This window comes from Aquarana catesbeiana, linkage group LG10 (genome assembly GCF_042186555.1).
Source record: "Aquarana catesbeiana isolate 2022-GZ linkage group LG10, ASM4218655v1, whole genome shotgun sequence".
Lineage (NCBI taxonomy): Eukaryota > Metazoa > Chordata > Amphibia > Anura > Ranidae > Aquarana > Aquarana catesbeiana.
This window is the reverse complement of record NC_133333.1, coordinates 259,931,766-259,953,896: the sequence shown is the minus strand read 5'-3', so window position 1 is coordinate 259,953,896 and position 22,131 is coordinate 259,931,766. Positions and strand designations below refer to the sequence as shown.

The window sequence follows — 22,131 nt, the reverse complement described above, 5'->3', positions numbered from 1 at the left end:
CACCCCAAAATATAACTAACCAAGGGCTACCACTACTTCTACCACCCCAAAAAGTTGGGGTGGGGGCAGGGCTGTCTTTAAGGCAGGGCAAAAGGGGCAGCTGCCCTGGGCCCTAAGCAGCTGCCTCATACTAGCACCTGGCCTAATGGGGTGTAACCAGCAGGGCTACCATAGGGCACTCACTAGGCCTTCCACAGGACTCCACAGGGGGTCCAATCTTCACTCACCACAGCTGGCTGCACCCAAAGGGGTCTTCAGGGACTGAGTACCCCCAAGCTGGGGATCATTGCCCTGATCCTGTATAGCACCCTACTGGATATCACCAGGCAATATAACATGGCACAGGGTTCTGTAACGCAGGATATGGTATCAACCAACAACCTGTCCTGGTGTTATCCTTGCAGGGTCCGGGTACCTCATTCCTCTGATGCCGCCTTAGATGAATTCATATGTCCCTGCTGGGTGGGGGAGGGGGCCATCCAATACTACACACTGCAGTCCACAGGTCCTCGGGGGATTTTCAGGTCTTGGAGCCCCAAAAACCTGTAAGCTGGAATCATTAGCAGCCCCCCCCCCCCCCCCCCCCCCACTGATGACACCTCCTAATTCTGGGGGCTCCGAGACCTTTCTACAGATCACACACGGCTTCCAGAGATCAGATCTAATCCCATCTCTACATCCCAGCAAAGCCATCGACAAAAAAAAAAAACAATCTTTGCTTTCAGATTATAAAGAACACAAAAGCAGACACAGCAAACAGTCTCTTTAATAGTGAATTTTCTCCGGAGTTCTCCTTTATTATAACTTTGGCATAATTCTCCAATAACAGTCAAATTCTTTCTAAAAGCTCTCCAGGTCAGAGGTCACCTCGTCTGATTTCCAGCCCTCCGATCACCGACTTCCACCGGAGAGAGGCAGGCCAGGTATGGACCTAAAGCCCAACACTCCGATCAAAGGATTAGAACCCCTGGCAGCTATCAGAGCTCCGCCAGGAAGACTTCCCCTCCATCTCCACCTGTTCTGGGGATCCACAACTTTTCACTCATCACCAGAACAGGAAGAGGAGGGGAAATCAGGAACACCTAGGAGGGGATTTCATCCTTCCTGTTGTATCTCCGGGACAGGAACTAGAAGAAAATCTGCACAACAGAACACCGGCAGAAGAATTAAAAACCTGGCAGGGGTAATAAAGTGACTCTGTGATGAGGGATCGATGTGGGCTGTCACTGACGGTCTCTGTGAAAATGCTGCCTGCCTGGCTGTCTGACCCAACGTGGAACGAAACCCATCCATTTATCCATTTCCCAAAACAGTTCCATTCAAGGCATGCTCTGTGAGTGATTACTGTAATGGTTGCTTGTGTTCTCTACTGAATTGTCAAGCCCAATGAGCGGCGTGATGACTGATCACATGTGCAGCACCATGGCAGCTGCAGAACACACAGAGGCCAAGATGGCGGCTTCCTTGGCTGGACAGGATGGGAGGGTTAAGTACTCTGAATGGCAGATCCAGGTTCTGGGTCTTGTTCTGGGTCAGCCTCTCAGAGAACACCAAAGACAAGTCAGCAACATAACAGCCAGGCGATGAGCATTCCCAAATGAGAGCTCACCAATGGCGGCCTCCACGATCCTCTCATGACCTCATCAGGCCCGACTCCATCCAAACACAACAAAAACGTTTGGCCTTCAAAATCTACAACAGTCCAATTAAAGGGAGAACTCTACAGATAGACCCTCATTGCAGACCACCTGAAATCTCCATCAGCCAGTCATACTTATTCTTCTCTATAGATCAGCGGTCCCCAACTTCTAATGGTGGTGGTTATAGCCCGTCACAGGGGACGGGGGGGTTGGTGCAGCTTGACACCTCGGGGGGGTGTTCCAGCTTGGCAACTGGGTGTGTGTGGTGGTTGCAGCCTGTCATGGGGACGGGGGTTGGTGCAACTTGTCACCTGGGGCGGGGGATTTGCAGCTTGTCACCTTGGCAGGGAGATGAGGTGTTGTAACCTGTCACCTCGGTGTGTGTGTGTGTGTGTGTGTGTGGGGTGGGGTGGGGGTGGGGGGTGGTGGTGGTGTGGGTGCAGCCTGTAATGGGGAGGGGGGGTTGGTGCAGCTTGTCACCAGGGGGGTTGTGTGTTGTGGTTGTAACTTGTCACCTAGGGGTATGTGTGTGTGTGTGTGTGGGGGGGGGTTTGGTGCAGCTTGACACCTCGGGAGGGGGGGGTGTTGCGGGTGCAGCCTGTCATGGGGAGGGGGGGTTGGTGCAGCTCATCACCTGGGGGGTTGTGTGTTGTGGTTGTAACTTGTCACCTAGGGGTATGTGTGTGTGTGGGGGGGGGGGGGGGGGGGGGTTTGGTGCAGCTTGACACCTCGGGAGGGGGGGGTGTTGTGGGTGCAGCCTGTCATGGGGAGGGGGGTTGGTGCAGCTCGTCACCTGGGGGGGTTGTGGTTGCAGCCTGGCACCTTGGCAGGGAGATGGGGTGTGGGGGTTGGTGCAGCCTATCATGGGGGGGGGGGGGGGGGGGGTTGGTGCAGCTCGTCACCTGGGGGGTTGTGGTTGTAACCTGTCACCTCGGGGAGGGGGGGGGCCTCAACCCTATTAGATTCTGTCCCTGGCCTGGTTTCCTCCCTCCCCTTCTTCTCTTTCATGATCACAGAGAGGGAAGGAAGGAGTGGTGCTAGGAGATTAGCAGGCGCCCTCTGGTGGTCGGAGGTTGGCACTACAGGCTATGCTGGCTTGCTCTGCCCACTGCTGACAACCCCCCACCATGCGGCCCAGCTCCCAGCAGGCTACGGACCGGGGGACTCCTGCTCGAGATCACAGGTATCAAACTGCAGCTTTCCAGCTGTTGCCAAACTACAAGTCTCATGAAGCACTGCAAGTATGACTCCCAAAGGCTGAGGCATGATGGGACTTGTAGTTCTGCAACAGCTGGAGGGCCGCACTTTGACCCCTCTGCTCTATAGTCTACCCTGAGAGTTCAGACATCACTTGCTGCTCACTTAGACTGGACTGGCTATTTGAATCTAAGGCAGTGCCTGTCCATATGACGCGTTTCGTCTCAGCTGTCTTCAGATAAGGACTCAGACCACAGGCAACCCTCCGCTTAGCTGTGGAAGTCAATGAGCGTCAGGCTGGAAATCACGGAACTCTCATGGACAGGGCTCCACTCGTTCCTGGAGAACCCCAAAAATACAAAAAAAAAACACCTCAAAGCTTTATTCAGTACTGGACTTATACAAACGATATTTACAACATCAACCTTCCCCGGCCCGCTCAGACCACCCTGGGGGCGGCTGGAACTGCAGGCCGACTTCCAATTCCAATTAACAAAATAACAGGATGATATTCCCCAACAATCTGCAGAATGTTATACATATGAACAACAATATATATAAAACAATTTAATATAAATTACATATCATTGTGTCTGGGCTCCTCCTCCAGGCATGACATCAGCAACAGATGACAGGACGCCCACCAATGGGAATGTCCCAATGTTAAGGTTACGTAGGTGGTGGCAGCAGCATTATAGTGCGGATCCAGGATTCCCAACACTAAACAACGGAACTTCTAGAAAACCATTCGGTGCAACGGGGTCTCCCTGGATTATATAAAAGCACTTTGGTTTGGACCAATGATAGAGGTCGTGTCACAAGGCAAAGGCAGAAGGTCCACCAATCTTCAAGTGTGGGAAGTCTGGGAAGGCAAATACCCGAGTCCTAAGAGAAAAACAGAGAAACCTCAGTATTCAGTGCCAACTTGTCAAATCCCATCAACAATCCACGGAACTACCGGTACTTACCTACTGGGGCCATTTTTAACTTTTTTTTTTTGCATTTTTCGCTAGAAAGTACAAAAAAAAAAAAAAAAAAAAAAAAGATTTCTTCATTCATTTATTCCAATGTATCTCACAAAAGTAAGTACACCCCTGTAAATCTTTTCTTCTATCTTTTCATGTGACAACACTGAAGAAATGACACTTGTCTACAATGTAAAGTAGTGAGTGTACAGCTTGTATAACAGTGTAAATTTACTGTCCCCTCAAAATAACTCAACACACAGCCATTAATGTCTAAACCGCTGGCAACAAAAGTCAGTACACCCCTAAGAGAAAATGTCCAAATTGGGCCCAAAGTGTCAATATTTTGTGTGGCCTCCATTATTTTCCAGCGCTGCCTTAACCCTCTTGGGCATGGAGGTCACCAGAGCTTCACAGGATGTCACTGGAGTCCTCTTCCCCTCCTCCATGATGACATCACAGAGCTGGTGGATGTTAGAGACCTTGCGCTCCTCCACCTTCTGTTTGAGGATGTCCCACAGATGATCAATAGGGTTTAGGTCTGGACACTGTTATACAAGCTGTACACTCACTACTTTACATTGTAGACAAAGTGTCATTTCTTCAGTGTTGTCACATGAAAAGATAGAAGAAAAGATTTACACAAATGTCACTGAGGGGTGTACTTACTTTAGTCAGATACTGTACATATTTTTGGTAAAAAAAAAAAAAATCCCAATAAGCGTATATTGATTAGTTTGTGTTATCGCGTCTACAAACTATGGGATATATTTATGGCATCTTTATTTTTACTAGTAATGGCGGCGATCAGCGATTTTTAGTGGGACTGCGACATTGTGGAGGACAAATTGGACACCAAGTGACACTGTACTAATGACACTGGCAGGGAAGGGGATAACACCAGGGGTGATGAAAGGGTTAAGTCTGCTCCTAGGGAGTGATTTCTAAAGGTGTGGGGGATGGACTGACTGAAGAGGGAGATCTGCGATTCTGATTAACAGGAAGACAAGATCTCTCTTCTCTTCCTCTCTGATAGGACGACAATCTGCCTTGCTCACATAGGACGACGGTCTGCCTTGCTCACAGTGAACAATCGGCCTGACCTGACCGCCATCGGGGCTGCCGGACCCACTCATTGCTGATCCCGCTGTGTCCAATCACAGCTAAAGTGTGTGCGCCCCGATGCGGAAACATTGTACAGGTACCGCCCACTGCTTATTTTTACTGCGGCAGGACGGCCCGGAAGCAGTTAAATAACGCAGTGCTGCTGTATGGCAAAAAATGGCCTGGTCAGGAAGGGGAGGGGGGGTAAACCTTCCGGAGCTGAAGTGGTTATACAGAGAACTCTGCAGGCTCCACATCTTTGCCTGCAATTTATGAATGGGAGTAGGTTGCCCCAGTATTGGTGCAGATACAGAGTATTTACACGAGAGGATGTGAAAATGCTCCGATACCTTTGAGGTGCGACTTGAACCCATACAAAATGAATGAGCTCAAACCCCCACTGCAAAGAATCACATGCAGCTTCCCGCAGCGCCCCTGTGTGAACCCGGGCTTGTCATAGTGACTTCAGGCACACAAGACAGGTGCGGGGGGGGGGGGGGGGGGGGACACATATGATTCAGGCTGGAATCACACCGCATTCCTGTTCAAATCCTAACGCGAGTCTTTTCCGTGGGATTTGAGACCATTCGTTTTGTGTGGGTTCAAATCGCACCGCAAAGGTATCGGTTTCGGGAATCGCAGCATTTCCATGGTTACTAGTGAAAATCCTTTGTATCTACACCAATACTGGGGCAATCCTAGTATGTATTTCACTATTTGCTGGGAGCTCCACATTTAACGTGTTGCCTTCTTACCTAAAGAGCGTCTTCATTATTCAGCTCTTCATCATCATCATCATCATCATCCTCCTTGGCTCTGAAGTGAAGATTCCTCAGTTCTCTTCGGCTCATGGAAGCACAGGACGTGGCCACTGGTGGGAAATCCTAAACAGCAAAATACACACAATGTGAGGTCACCATACAAAACACAACTGAAGACTCCTGTATTATATTGTATTATAGTCCAAATAAATCCCACATCTAGGGACACGCCCCATAAAACAAAAAACACCCTTCACCTCCCCCGATGGAACCAAATCCCTCCCTCATTGGTATCCCCCCCCCAATCTCTGACACTGCAGCTCACAGTTGAGGAGTGTCAGTGCTGTCAATCCAGGAAGCAGTGGGCGGGGCTGGGTGTGGCCAGGTGCTGATTGACACACTACAGGCTTGTGAACCAAAAGTATCATTTCTGATAGCCACGCCCCCTGCGACATCTCAGCTCACTGGGCTGCAAGCCCCGCCTACACGAGAGTGACAACTCTGCTCTGAATTCAGCATTGTTGTCACCCCATCACAGGAAGCTGCTTTAGGTGGACATCACTAGTGGGATCAACAGGTATGTGTGGGACTTTGCGGGGGAAGAACTCCTCCAGTGAGAGTGGGGGGGCAGCAAAGGGAAAGGAAAGACAGATTCTGGGGGTAGGGGACTCAATTCTTAGAAGGACAGAGAGGGCAATCTGTAACCAAGACCTGAAGCGCCGAACAGTATGTTGTCTACCGGGCGCTCGGGTTCGGCACATCACGGATCTTGTGGACAGATTACTGGGAGGGGCTGGGGAAGACCCGGCTGTCATGGTGCACGTTGGCACCAATGACAAAGTCAGAGGCAGATGGAGTGTCCTAAAGAACGATTTTAGGGACTTAGGTGCTAAATTGAGGAAAAGGACCTCCAAGGTAGTATTCTCAGGAATACTACCGGTACATCGAGCCACACCAGAGAGGCAGAGGGAGATTAGGGAAGTAAACAAGTGGCTGAAGAGCTGGTGTAGTAAGGAGAGGTTTGGGTTCCTGGAGGACTGGGCCGACTTCTCAGTCGGTAACCGGTACTATAGAAGGGACGGACTGCACCTAAATGAGGAGGGTGCAGATCTGCTGGGAATGAAGATGGCCAAAAAGTTAGAGGGGTTTTTAAACTAGGCGATGGGGGGGAGGGTCCAGAGACAGTGATAGCCAGCACAGAAGATACTCCAGAGGGTAGTATTGGGGGCATTAGTGGTAGGTTAACCAAAGCACAAAAACACAAGGTAAGTATAGTAACAAGTCCTAGTTGCAATCTTGAAACACCCAATAAGAGGACAATATGCGACCGGTCTAAACTATGTGGCATGTTCACCAATGCCAGGAGCATGGCGGACAAGATGGGTGAACTAGAGATACTGTTGTACGAGGAGGATTTGGATTTTGTGGGAATTTCAGAGACCTGGTTCAACAGCTCTCATGATTGGCTGGCAAACATTCAAGGGTATACCCTATACCGCAAGGATAGAGAGGGTAAAAAAGAGGGAGGGGTATGCCTATATATCAAGAATAATGTACAAGTGAATGTGAGAGATGACATCACTGAGGGAGCTAGAGAGGAGGTGGAATCCTTATAGGTAGAGCTCTAAAGGGATGAAGCTAAGGGGAAAATAATACTGGGAGTATGCTATAGGCCCCCTAACCTGAGGGAGGAAGTGGAGACGGATCTCCTATCACAAATTGGATTAGCAGCAAGGATGGGAAGTGTTATCATAATGGGGGATTTTAATTATCCAGACATAGACTGGGCGGAGGGAACCGCGCATTCATTTAAGGCTCGCCAGTTCCTTAATGTCTTGCAGGACAATTTTATGGGTCAGATGGTAGACGCACCAACTAGAAATAAAACATTACTGGATCTACTGATTACCAACAATACAGACCTGATCACAGATGTGGAAATACGGGGCAATTTAGGTAACAGCGATCACAGGTCAATTAGTTTCAGTATAAATCACACAAATAGGAGACATAAAGGGAATACAAAGACACTGAATTTCAAAAGAGCCAACTTCCCTAAACTACAAACCTTGCTAAAAGGCATAAATTGGGATAAAATATTAGGAACAAAGAATACGGAGGAGAGATGGGTTTGCTTTAAGAGTATATTAAATAAGGGCATTAGCCAATATATCCCATTGGGTAATAAATTTAACTGCTTGCCAACCAGCCGCCACCATTATACTGCGGCAGGTCGGCACGATCCCGTGAGCCGTGTCGGCTCCTTTAAGTGGGATAGCAGGCATGCGCACGCTGCACTGCGGGGGGGGGGGGCCTATGCTCGCGATGACCGCCGGGCATGAGCGATCGCGGGCACGAGAGGCAGAACAGGGGCGTGTGTGTGTAAACACATGAATCCCTGTTCTGTGAGGAGAGACAGATTGTGAGTTCCTAATAGCTAGGAACCACGATCTGTCATTTCCTCTAGTTGGTCCCCTCCCCCCCACACAGTTAGAGTCACCTCCCAGGGAACACAGTTAACCCCTTGATCGCCCCCTAGTGTTAACCCCTTCACTGCCAGTGACATTTTTACAGTAATCAGTGCATTTTTATAGCACTGATCGCTGTATAAATGCCAATGGTTCCAAAAATGTGTCAAAAGTGTCCGATGTGTCCGCCATAATGTCGCAGTCCTGATATAAAAAAATAAATAAATTTAAAAAAAGGCTATTTATTATAGCAAAAACTACAAAATATTGTGATTTTTTTCAAAATTGTCGCTCTTTTTTTATTTATAGCGCAAAAAATAAAAACCGCAGAGGTGATCAAATACCACCAAAAGAAAGCTCTATTTGTTGGAAAAAATGGACATCAATGTTGTTTGGGTACAACGTCGCACGACCGCGCAATTGTCAGTTAAAGAGACGCAGTGCCAAATTGTAAAAATGGCCCAGTCATTCAGCAGCCAAATCTTCCGGGGCTGAAGTGGTTAAAAGAGCGAATAAAAGTCCTGGATGGCTTAAAGGGGTTGTAAACCCTCTTTTCTTTAAAAATGTTTAAAAACAATTTATTAAGCAACGTGGCAGAACTGTGCAGCATTTTTGGGTGCCAATAAAATGAATGGGATCTGAAATGCGTGTTGTGTGATTTGTCATTTTACCAGAGCGTTCTGAAATCGCAGGCAGAATCGGGGCGACTCAAAACGCCCAGATATGAATGGAGCCTTAATGTCTCAGAGCTCCTGTATTATCAGGGGATATCCTGTAATAAATGTGTGTTTGTATAACAAAGATTTTATATAAATAGCCAAAAAAAAAAACAAACAAAACAAACAGTTGCCAATTTACAAATGTATCAATATAAACACCTATTACCACTGAAGGGTTAACAGTCACCTGCATGAGGTCGGCATTTTCGAAGAATCTCCCGAGCGGCATGGGCTGGTTGCTGTCTTCATCAATGAACGGGGTGATGTCCGCACAGATTCCTTTCTTCTCTGGGTCTGAGACCACCAAACTGTCCCTGCTGTCATCTGACAATCGGCAGTAGGAAGTGTAATTGTTCCCATTGGACATTTGGCGATTGGTGAGGCGGGCACTGACTTTCACCTTCGGGCACCTCCTGCTCCTGGGACGGTTGCTGGCTGTAGGCTGACTCTTGGCTCCTGCTGCTTTTTTGCCGGCTAGCCCCCGGCTCTGGTCACTTGTGCCGTTCTTAGAACGAGACCCATTGTTGTCCTTCTAGATGAGAAGACAAAAATCCACAGAGGTGATAAAAACAGACCGAAGGCCTAACATTCCTCCCCATTGTTCTGAACATAGAGATCTCTACAACAGAGTGCCCCATGATTGGTGTCAGTGGGAGGAATAGTGCCCCTCATTGGTGTCAGTGGGAGGAATAGTGCCCCATTATTGGTGTCAGTGGGAGGAATAGTGCCCCATCATTGGTGTCAGTGGGAGGAATAGTGCCCCATCATTGGTGTCAGTGGGAGGAATAGTGCCCCATCATTGGTGTCAGTGGGAGGAATAGTGCCCCATCATTGGTGTCAGTGGGAGGAATAGTGCCCCATCATTGGTGTCAGTGGGAGGAATAGTGCCCCATCATTGGTGTCAGTGGGAGGAATAGTGTCCCATCATTGGTGTCAGTGGGGGGAATAGTGTCCCATCATTGGTGTCAGTGGGAGGAATAGTGTCCCATCATTGGTGTCAGTGGGAGGAATAGTGCCCCATCATTGGTATCAGTGGGGGGAATAGTGTCCCATCATTGGTGTCAGTGGGAGGAATAGTGCCCCATCATTGGTATCAGTGGGAGGAATAGTGCCCCATCATTGGTATCAGTGGGGGGAATAGTGTCCCATCATTGGTGTCAGTGGGAGGAATAGTGCCCCATCATTGGTGTCAGTGGGAGGAATAGTGCCCCATCATTGGTGTCAGTGGGAGGAATAGTGCCCCATCATTGGTATCAGTGGGAGGAATAGTACCCCATCATTGGTATCAGTGGGGGGAATAGTGTCCCATCATTGGTGTCAGTGGGAGGAATAGTGCCCCATCATTGGTGTCAGTGGGAGGAATAGTGTCCCATCATTGGTGTCAGTGGGGGGAATAGTGTCCCATCATTAGTATCAGTGGGAGGAATAGTGCCCCATCATTGGTGTCAGTGGGAGGAATAGTGCCCCATCATTGGTATCAGTGGGAGGAATAGTACCCCATCATTGGTGTCAGTGGGAGGAATAGTACCCCATCATTGGTGTCAGTGGTAGGAATAGTGTCCCATCATTGGTATCAGTGGGAGGAATAGTGTCCCATCATTGGTATCAGTGGGAGGAATAGTGTCCCATCATTGGTGTCAGTGGTAGGAATAGTGTCCCATCATTGGTATCAGTGGGAGGAATAGTGTCCCATCATTGGTATCAGTGGGAGGAATAGTACCCCATCATTGGTGTCAGTGGGAGGAATAGTGCCCCATCATTGGTATCAGTGGGAGGAATAGTGCCCCATCATTGGTGTCAGTGGGAGGAATAGTGTCCCATCATTGGTGTCAGTGGGAGGAATAGTGCCCCATCATTGGTATCAGTGGGAGGAATAGTGCCCCATCATTGGTGTCAGTGGGAGGAATAGTGTCCCATCATTGGTGTCAGTGGGAGGAATAGTGCCCCATCATTGGTATCAGTGGGAGGAATAGTGCCCCGAGGGTCGGATTAAAGGGTCGCGGTGTGGAGATGACGGTTCTAAAGCCTAAACTGTTGCAGCCATAATACTCACCGACTAGCAGCTATCAGAACTCCAACTCATCCATTACAGAGTGCAGCATAGAGAAGAGAAAAAGACGGCCATTGTTGTTTTATGGAGTGTTTATTGTGTTTCCGATGAGTTTTATGTACTTAGCGGGTTACTGTGGCGGTTTTAGGGAGTTGGGTGATCTCTTGGGGTAGGTGAGGGAAGTAACAACAATATGGAAGAAGAGGCCAATAGATATCATTACACTGAAGTGGGAGGAATATTTCTAGCACGCGATCTCCTCTGTAACGCTAAATTGATGACCTATAGGGGGGGGGGGGGGGGGGGCTTTTAAAGCGTCCCCTATGGAAAATATCAGGTATTGAAGTTTGTTGCCATTTCACAGGCGCACTAAATTTTAAGGTTTGACATGTTGGGTATCTAGTTACTCGGTGCAAACTGCATCTTTTATAGTTTACCAAACATAGGATCATTTATTGCGTTCTTGTGCCCTAAAATAAAATTTTTGTGTATTTTTTTTACTGAAATGTTTACCTTTGCGGTAATATCGTGTGACATAAAAAAAAACTGCAACTACCACCATTTTATTTTCCAGGGTGTCTGCTTTCATAAAATGTATAATGTTTTTGGGGGGTTTATGTAATCTTAACAGGCCTAAAATTTTTTTTTAGCATGTTTGCTAAACAATACAAAAACGGCTCTGGCTGTGAAAGGGTTAAAGTGTTAGCCATGTAAAGATTCTATATGTGCGCTGAATGAGACAGACAGCCCCCCTCCCCCCCCCCATGAAATAACGGCACTCACCGAGCTTCCCTTTGTGGCATTCTTGTCAGACGGACGGGATTCGGCTTCGCTGTCGGAGGAGTTCTGCCCGGCGGAGCAATTTTTGGCCTTCTGGCGAGCCGAGCATCGCACCCCCTCTGTGATCTGAATGGAAACATTTCCAGGAGTTATTCCCATTTCTATGGCGGGATAAATCCGCGAATACATGCCGCCATATTACCGGACAATCTATGCTAAAGTGTGCGTCTAACACGCCAATATTATACAGTGGGGGGGGGGGGGGGGGGGGGGAGGGAATACTGATTGTCTCCCCTGCAGATTGTGTAATATTTGCCCCCTTACATAGAAATGAAGGGTCTATAATTTTTATCATAGGTGTATTTTATATAATAAAGACAAAATATCAACCAAAAATCCAGAAAAATCACACAATACAAATGTTATAAATGGAGTTGCAGTTCAGTGAGTAAAATAAGTATTTGATCCCCAACCAACCAACAATAATTCTGCCCCCCACAGACTGGATACAGCAGGTGCTCATGTGGTATATATATGGAGTATATAGAGAGTGTATATAGTATATATGGGGGGTATATATGGAGTATATAGAGAGTGTATATAGTATATATGGAGTATATAGAGTGTATATAGTATATATGGAGTATATAGAGAGTGTATATAGTATATATGGGGGGTATATATGGAGTATATAGAGAGTGTATATAGTATATATATGGAGTATATAGAGAGTGTATATAGTATATATATGGAGTATATAGAGAGTGTATATAGTATATATGGGGGGTATATATGGAGTATATAGAGAGTGTATATAGTATATATGGGGGGTATATATGGAGTATATAGAGAGTGTATATATGGGGGGTATATATGGAGTATATAGAGAGTGTATATATGGGGGTATATATGGAGTATATAGAGTGTGTATATATGGGGGGTATATATGGAGTATATAGAGAGTGTATATATGGGGGGTATATATGGAGTATATAGAGAGTGTATATATGGGGGGTATATATGGAGTATATAGAGAGTGTATATATGGGGGGTATATATGGAGTATATAGAGAGTGTATATATGGGGGGTATATATGGAGTATATAGAGAGTGTATATAGTATATATGGGGGTATATATGGAGTATATAGAGAGTGTATATATGGGGGGTATATATGGAGTATATAGAGAGTGTATATAGTATATATGGGGGGTATATATGGAGTATATAGAGAGTGTATATATGGGGGGTATATATGGAGTATATAGAGAGTGTATATAGTATATATGGGGGGTATATATGGAGTATATAGAGAGTGTATATATGGGGGGTATATATGGAGTATATAGAGAGTGTATATAGTAGAGGTCGACCGTTATGGGTTTTTCTCTGGCCGATGCCAAAGCCGATATTTAGAAATCGCGGTGGCCGATGGCCAATATATGATGCCGATTTTTTTGGGCCGATATATTAGGCCGATTTTTTATTTTTTTTTCCCTTCATCGCATAAAATCTAACAGTTAGACCCTTTTCACACTGGGGCGTTTTTCAGGCGCTTTTGGGCTAAAAATAGCGCCTGTAAAACGTCTCCCCTGCAGTCAGTGTGATATACCGAGTGCTTTCACACTGAGGCGATGCGCTGGCAGGATGTTAAAAAAAAGTCCTGCAAGCAGCATCTTTGGAGTGGTGTATACCCCTCCTCCACCACTCCTGCCCATTGAAATGAATGCGCACCGCTGCCGAAGCGCCTGCAAAGTGTTTCGGCAGCAGCGCTTCAGGGGCGCATTTAACCCCTTCCTCGGCCGCTAGCTGGGTTATAAGTGCCCCGCTAGCAGCAGAATAGCGCCACTAAAATGATGGTAAAGCGCCGCTAAAATTAACAGCGTTTTACCGTCAACGCATGCCCGCTCCAGTGTGAAAGCAGCCTTAAGTAATAAGTGATACAGAAAATTTTTTATATTTAAACATTTATTAAACAAAACAAACCTCCAATCAGTTCACTTGTATGTAGAATTTAGATTAAAAAAAAAAAACTATATCTTAAATATTAAATACACAAAAACAGGTAATCAAAACTTTTGGACAAAAAAAAATGGGCTAACTTTACTGCATTTTTTTTTTTTTAATTTCATTACTGTATTTTTTGCGTTTGAAAGACCGCTGCGCAAATACCGTGTGACATAAAATATTGCAACAACCGCTATTTTATTCCCTAGGGTCTCTGCTAAAAAAATATATATATATAATGTTTGGGGGTTCTAAGTGATTTTCTAGCAGAAAATACAGGAGTTTTACTTGTAAGCAACAAATGTCAGAAACGATTTAGTCTTTAAATGGTTAAACTGAAAACTTCTCCAGGAGTTCAGTCTAGTGATAAAAGAACCTGAAAGAGATACAATGTATCTTCTTATCAGATTTGGCTGCCCAGAGGAGGAGAGAAGAAAACTTCAGACAACTTGAAATTGACTTCTATTACAGAAGTCATTTGCAAGTCCCGCCGATTAAGTAAAAAAAGCCAAATATCGGCCGATATATCAGTCGACCTCTAGTATATAGTATATATGGGGGGTATATATGGAGTATATAGAGAGTGTATATAGTATATATGGGGGGTATATAGAGAGTGTATATATGGTGGGTATATATGGAGTATATAGAGAGTGTATATAGTATATATGGAGTATATAGAGAGTGTATATAGTATATATGGGGGGTATATATGGAGTATATAGAGAGTGTATATAGTATATATGGGGGGTATATATGGAGTATACACAGACACTACAGGAGGTGGTCATGTGGTACACAGATTAGTCCTGTCAATGTAAGAAGGTTCTCCTAATGACATCTCGTTATGTGTATAAAAGACACCTGTCCACAGAATCTCTTTCTTCCATTCAATCCTCACCATCATGGGGAAGACCAAAGATCTGTCAGAGGACTTCAGGGAGAAGATTGTAGACCTGCACAAGGCTGGAAAGTCAAGTAAAGTGCCACATCTGGCCGCGGGGCCGCATTTTGGAGACCGCTGCTCTAGATGACTGGGTCAGAGCATCACCAAAAATGCAGCTCTTGCATGTTCCTGGTGTGCAGTGGTCAGAACCGAATAGTGGTCCAGGGAAGGCGCATTGATGGAGGCGGGGAGGGAAGGCCCATTGACGGAGGCGGGGAGGGAAGGCCCATTGACGGAGGCGGGGAGGGAAGGCCCATTGACGGAGGCGGGGAGGGAAGGCCCATTGACGGAGGCGGGGAGGGAAGGCCCATTGACGGAGGCGGGGAGGGAAGGCCCATTGACGGAGGCGGGGAGGGAAGGCCCATTGACGGAGGCGGGGAGGGAAGGCCCATTGACGGAGGCGGGGAGGGAAGGCCCATTGACGGAGGCGGGGAGGGAAGGCCCATTGACGGAGGCGGGGAGGGAAGGCCCATTGACGGAGGCGGGGGGAGGCAAGGCCCATTGACGGAGGCGGGGGGAGGCAAGGCTCATTGACGGAGGCGGGGGGAGGCAAGGCTCATTGACGGAGGTTCATTGATGGAAGTGGGGAGGCAAGGCTCATTGACGGAGGTGGGGGGGAGGGAAGGCTCATTGACGGAGGTGGGGGGGAGGGAAGGCTCATTGACGGAGGTGGGGGGGAGGGAAGGCTCATTGACGGAGGTGGGGGGGAGGGAAGGCTCATTGACGGAGGTGGGGGGGAGGGAAGGCTCATTGACGGAGGTGGGGGGGAGGGAAGGCTCATTGACGGAGGTGGGGGGGAGGGAAGGCTCATTGACGGAGGTGGGGGGGAGGGAAGGCTCATTGACGGAGGTGGGGGGGAGGGAAGGCTCATTGACGGAGGTGGGGGGGAGGGAAGGCTCATTGACGGAGGTGGGGGGGAGGGAAGGCTCATTGACGGAGGTGGGGGGGAGGGAAGGCTCATTGACGGAGGTGGGGGGGAGGGAAGGCTCATTGACGGAGGTGGGGGGGAGGGAAGGCTCATTGACGGAGGTGGGGGGGGAGGGAAGGCTCATTGACGGAGGTGGGGGGGAGGGAAGGCTCATTGACGGAGGTGGGGGGGAGGGAAGGCTCATTGACGGAGGTGGGGGGGAGGGAAGGCTCATTGACGGAGGTGGGGGGGAGGGAAGGCTCATTGACGGAGGTGGGGGGGAGGGAAGGCTCATTGACGGAGGTGGGGGGGAGGGAAGGCTCATTGACGGAGGTGGGGGGGAGGGAAGGCTCATTGACGGAGGTGGGGGGGAGGGAAGGCTCATTGACGGAGGTGGGGGGGAGGGAAGGCTCATTGACGGAGGTGGGGGGGAGGGAAGGCTCATTGACGGAGGTGGGGGGGAGGGAAGGCTCATTGACGGAGGTGGGGGGGAGGGAAGGCTCATTGACGGAGGTGGGGGGGAGGGAAGGCTCATTGACGGAGGTGGGGGGGAGGGAAGGCTCATTGACGGAGGTGGGGGGGAGGGAAGGCTCATTGACGGAGGTGGGGGGGAGGGAAGGCTCATTGACGGAGGTGGGGGGGAGGGAAGGCTCATTGACGGAGGTGGGGGGGAGGGAAGGCTCATTGACGGAGGTGGGGGGAGGGAAGGCTCATTGACGGAGGTGGGGGGGAGGGAAGGCTCATTGACGGAGGTGGGGGGGAGGGAAGGCTCATTGACGGAGGTGGGGGGGAGGGAAGGCTCATTGACGGAGGTGGGGGGAGGGAAGGCTCATTTATGGATGAGGGAAGGCCCATTGATGGGGGGGGGGGGAGGCTCATTGATGGAGGTGGGGAGGAAGGCTTATTAGTGGAGGTGGGGGGGGGGGGGGCTGGCTCATTGATGGGGGTGGGGGGAGGGAAGGCTCACTGATGGATGTTAGGAGCTCATTGGTGGAGATGGGGGGGGGGGGGCTCATTGATGGAAGTGGAGGGAGGGGAGGCTCATTGATGGAGATGGACGGAGGGAAGGCTCATAGATGGAGATGGAGGGAGGGCAGGCTCATTGATGGAGATGGAGGGAGGGAAGGCTCATTGATGGAGATGGAGGGAGGGAAGGCTCATTGATGGAGATGGAGGGAGGGAAGGCTCATTGATGGAGATGGAGGGAGGGAAGGCTCATTGATGGAGATGGAGGGAGGGAAGGCTCATTGATGGAGATGGAGGGAGGGAAGGCTCATTGATGGAGATGGAGGGAGGGAAGGCTCATTGATGGAGATGGAGGGAGGGAAGGCTCATTGATGGAGATGGAGGGAGGGAAGGCTCATTGATGGAGATGGAGGGAGGGAGGGCTCATTGATGGAGATGGAGGGAAGGAAGGCTCATTGATGGAGATGGAGGGAAGGAAGGCTCATTGATGGAGGGAGGGAAGGCTCATTGATGGAGATGGAGGGAGGGAAGGCTCATTAATGGAGGTGGGGGGGAGGGAAGGCTCATTGACGGAGGTGGGGGGGAGGGAAGGCTCATTGACGGAGGTGGGGGGGAGGGAAGGCTCATTGACGGAGGTGGGGGGGAGGGAAGGCTCATTGACGGAGGTGGGGGGGAGGGAAGGCTCATTGACGGAGGTGGGGGGGAGGGAAGGCTCATTGATGGAGATGGAGGGAGGGAAGGCTCATTGATGGAGATGGAGGGAGGGAAGGCTCATTGATGGAGATGGAGGGAGGGAAGGCTCATTGATGGAGATGGAGGGAGGGAAGGCTCATTGATGGAGATGGAGGGAGGGAAGGCTCATTGATGGAGATGGAGGGAGGGAAGGCTCATTGATGGAGATGGAGGGAGGGAAGGCTCATTGATGGAGATGGAGGGAGGGAAGGCTCATTGATGGAGATGGAGGGAAGGAAGGCTCATTGATGGAGGGAGGGAAGGCTCATTGATGGAGATGGAGGGAGGGAAGGCTCATTGATGGAGATGGAGGGAGGGAAGGCTCATTGATGGAGATGGAGGGAGGGAAGGCTCATTGATGGAGATGGAGGGAGGGAAGGCTCATTGATGGAGATGGAGGGAGGGAAGGCTCATTGATGGAGATGGAGGGAGGGAAGGCTCATTGATGGAGATGGAGGGAGGGAAGGCTCATTGATGGAGATGGAGGGAGGGAAGGCTCATTGATGGAGATGGAGGGAGGGAAGGCTCATTGATGGAGATGGAGGGAGGGAAGGCTCATTGATGGAGATGGAGGGAGGGGAGGCTCATTGATGGAGATGGAGGGAGGGGAGGCTCATTGATGGAGATGGAGGGAGGGGAGGCTCATTGATGGAGATGGAGGGAGGGGAGGCTCATTGATGGAGATGGAGGGAGGGAAGGCTCATTAATGGAGATGGAGGGAGGGAAGGGTCGTCCATATAGTCTAACCCAATAAAAGAGCTACTGGAGCTCAAATTGCTGGAGAAGTGAATGCTGCTTCTAATAGAAAGGTTTCAGAACACACAGATCATGGCAGGTTGTTGTGTATGGGGCTGTGTAGCCGGAGACCGGTCTGGGCATCCATGCTGACCCGTGCCCACAGCCAAAAGTGCCTACAATGGGCACGTGAGCATCAGAACTGGATCATGGAGCAATGAAAAAAGGTGGCCTGGTCTGACGGATCACGTTTTCTTTTACATCATGTGGATGGCTGGGTGCGTCACTTACCTGGGGAAGAGATGGCACCAGGATGTAGTATGGGACGAAGGCAAGCTAGCAGAAGCTTAAAGGATCGGCTACTGACCGCTTGGTGCCAGATACCACAGAATATCTTCAGAGGTCTAGTAGAGTCCATGCCTCAACGGGTCAGGGCTATTTTTGCGGCAAAAGGGGATCTACTCATAATTAGGCGAGTGGTCATAATGTTATGGCTGATTGGTGTATATGTGATGGCAAACGAGTGGGCTATTATTCCAAGCTGCCACAGATGTCCACGGCTGTCTGAGGTTGTTGGACAGCAGATTCCTGGCACTATGACCAAGCGGTCATCGAATTTGGCCACAAAAGTGGAAATACACTTGAAGTCGGGGTTCCTCCTTATCACACAATTATTAGAAAGGTTCCTCTGACAGAAAAGACTAGTCTAAAGTATTTGGGATTCTATATAAAAATGTAGAATTACCAATCCCAACAGAAATGTACATGTAGAGGAAATAAAAACAGTTAACCTTAGAGAGCGGCAATATTGCTTTATACAGGATGGATCTCTGCCGTCTATGGAAAGAAATCCACTGACTGCAGATGAGGTGTACGGCCGTCACTGTCCATTCAGCACCACGGAGCATCGCACATCACAGGACACACTGCACTCCGCTTCCATCACATTCCAGAATTTTATCATATACAGTGGGGCAAAAAAGTATTTAGTCACCACCAATTGTGGAAGTTCTCCCACTTAAAAAGATGAGAGAGGCCTGTAATTGTCATCATAGGTAGACCTCAACTATGAGAGACAAAATGTGGAAACAAATCCAATCACATTGTCTGATTTTTGAAAGAATTTACCGTATTTATCGGCGTATAACACGCACCCCAATTTAGGAGGGAAGTTGAAGGGAAAAAAAACTTACATTTAAATGCCCATCAATGCAGCCTTCCCCAGTGCAGCCTTCCATCCTCTATCCCTGCCATCCTGGGCTTCAAAATCGCCGACCGCGATTTGAAAATGGCGCCGAAATACACAGAGCTGGTCCTCGGCTCTTCCCGGCGGCTCTCGTTCACTTTCGGCTCCACTCGTAGTCCCGAGCGGAGCTATCCGAACCCAGCCGAGTAGGTTCGGATAGCTCCGTTCGGGACTACGAGTGGAGCCGAAAGTGAACGAGAGCCGCCGAGAACCGGCTCTGTGTATGTCGGCGCCGGCGGCGCCATTTTCAAATCGCGGTCGGCGATTTTGAAGATGTGACAGGTCGGGATCGCAGGGGATTGGCGTATAACACGCACCTGCGATTTCCCCCTGATTTTAAGGGGAAAAAAGTACGTGTTATACGCCGATAAATACGGTATTTGCAAATTATGGTGGAAAATAAGTATTTGGTCTCCTACAAACAAGCGAGATTTCTGTCTCTCACAGACCTGTATCTTCTTCTTTAAGAGGCTCCTCTGTCCTCCACTCATTACCTGTATTAATGGCACCTGTTTGAACTTGTTATCAGTATAAAAGACACCTGTCCACAACCTCAAACAGTCACACTCCAAACTCCACTATGGTGAAGACCAAAGAGCTGTCGAAGGACACCAGAAACAAAATTGTAGACCTGCACCAGGCTGGGAAGACTGAATCTGCAATAGGCAAGCAGCTTGGTGTGAAGAAATCAACTGTGGGAGCAATAATTAGAAAATGGAAGACATACAAGACCACAGATAATCTCCCTCGATCTGGGGCTCCACGCAACATCTCACCCTGTGGGGTCAAAATGATCACAAGAACGGTGAGCAAAAATCCCAGAACCACACGGGGGGACCTAGTGAATGACCTGCAGAGAGCTGGGACCAACGTAACAAAGGCCACCATCAGTAACACACTACGCCACCAGGGACTCAGATCCTGCAGTGCCAGACGTGTCCCCCTGCTTAAGCCAGTACATGTCCAAAGCATTTGGATGATCCAGAAGAGGATTGGGAGAATGTCATATGGTCAGATGAAACCAAAGTAGAACTGTTTGATAGAAACACAACTCGTCGTTTTTGGAGGAGAGAGAATGCTGAGTTGCAACCAAAGAACACCATACCTACTGTGAAGCATGGGGGTGGCAACATCATGCTTTGGGGCTGTTTCTCTGCAAAGGGAACAGGACGACTGATCCGTGTACATGAAAGAATGAATGGGGCCATGTATCATGAGATTTTGAGTGCAAACCTCCTCCCATCAGCAAGGGCATTGGAGATGAAACGTAGCTGGGTCGTTCAGCATGACAATGATCCCAAACACACCGCCCGGGCAACGAAGGAGTGGCTTCGTAAGAAGCATTTCAAGGTCCTGGAGTGGCCTAGCCAGTCTCCAGATCTCAACCCCATAGAAAACCTTTGGAGGGAGTTGAAAGTCCGTGTTGCCCAGCGACAGCCCCAAAACATCACTGCTCTAGAGGAGATCTGCATGGAGGAATGGGCCAACATACCAGCAACAGTGTGTGACAACCTTGTGAAGACTTAAAGAAAACGTTTGACCTCTGTCATTGCCAACAAAGGAGATATAACAAAGTATTGAGATGAACTTTTCATATTCACCAAATACTTATTTTCCACCATAATTTGCAAATAAATTCTTTCAAAAAACAGACGATGTGATTGTCTCGATTTGTTTCCACATTTTGTCTCTCATAGTTGAGGTCTACCTATGATGACAATTACAGGCCTCTCTCATCTTTTTAAGTGGGAGAACTTGCACAATTGGTGGTGACTAAATACTTTTTTGCCCCACTGTATAGAGTACTGAGGTCTGAGAGAATGGTTTCTTGTGTTCCAGATCAACCAGGCTCTCTGGGGTCATACTGTAACCTCTCCCAGCTTATACTGGAACCAGGACACGGAGAGGGAGGCACTGGATGGTGGTCATGGTAAGAGATCCTCGTTCTTCACACAGTGGAGCAGAAGACCAGAGATGGTCGTATCTCACATCACTCAAATTTCAATGGAACACCTAATCTTCTCACCATCAATCTTCATATCCAAGATTGGTGACTACACACCACTACTCTGGAATAATACTATTACCACCGATACATTCATTACCAACCAACTCCAGCCACACGTCACCCACACTTCTATTACCCCATCAACTTACCAATATCACCAACTCCTCATCCCCCCCACCAACCTTATTACTGACTTTACTGACCCAGAACCCAACCTACTCCTCCATTACCCCAATATTCATATCCCATCAACTCCTCCATTACCCCAATATCCATATCCCACCAACTCCTCCATTACCCCAATATCCATATCCCACCAACTCCTCCATTACCCCAATATCCATAACCCACCAACTCCTCCATTACCCCAATATCCATAACCCACCAACTCCTCCATTACCCCAATATCCATAACCCACCAACTCCTCCATTACCCCAATATCCATAAATCACCAACTCCTCCATTACCCCAATATTCATATCTCACCAACTCCTCCATTACCCCAATATTCATATCCCACCAACTCCTCCATTACCCCAATATCCATAAATCACCAACTCCTCCATTACCCCAATATTCATATCCCACCAACTCCTCCATTACCCCAATATCCATAAATCACCAACTCCTCCATTACCCCAATATTCATATCTCACCAACTCCTCCATTACCCCAATATTCATATCCCACCAACTCCTCCATTACCCCAATATCCATAAATCACCAACTCCTCCATTACCCCAATATTCATATCCCACCAACTCCTCCATTACCCCAATATTCATATCCCACCAACTCCTCCATTACCCCAATATTCATACCCCACCAACTCCTCCATTACCCCAATATCCATAACCCACCAACTCCTCCATTACCCCAATATTCATATCCCACCAACT

At 48.6% G+C, this 22,131-nt stretch overlaps 1 protein-coding gene across 2 annotated transcripts in view; it reads right to left on the bottom strand.

The window, feature by feature from the left end:
- Positions 1–22,131, bottom strand: part of LG10H1orf174 (linkage group 10 C1orf174 homolog) — a 57,901-nt gene that overhangs the window by 28,426 nt on the left and 7,344 nt on the right. The window contains exons 2-5 of one of the 2 annotated variants that reach the window (XM_073603698.1): positions 11,688–11,810; positions 9,042–9,386; positions 5,662–5,790; positions 3,203–3,722 (exon numbers count right to left, since the gene is read on the bottom strand). In XM_073603698.1, the coding sequence (XP_073459799.1) occupies positions 5,662–5,790; positions 9,042–9,386; positions 11,688–11,810 (597 nt within the window). In that variant the 3' untranslated portion in view covers positions 3,203–3,722. Of the gene's footprint in view, positions 1–3,202; positions 3,723–5,661; positions 5,791–9,041; positions 9,387–11,687; positions 11,811–22,131 lie in introns of those variants that run through there. The other variant, XM_073603699.1, reaches the window with a different exon arrangement.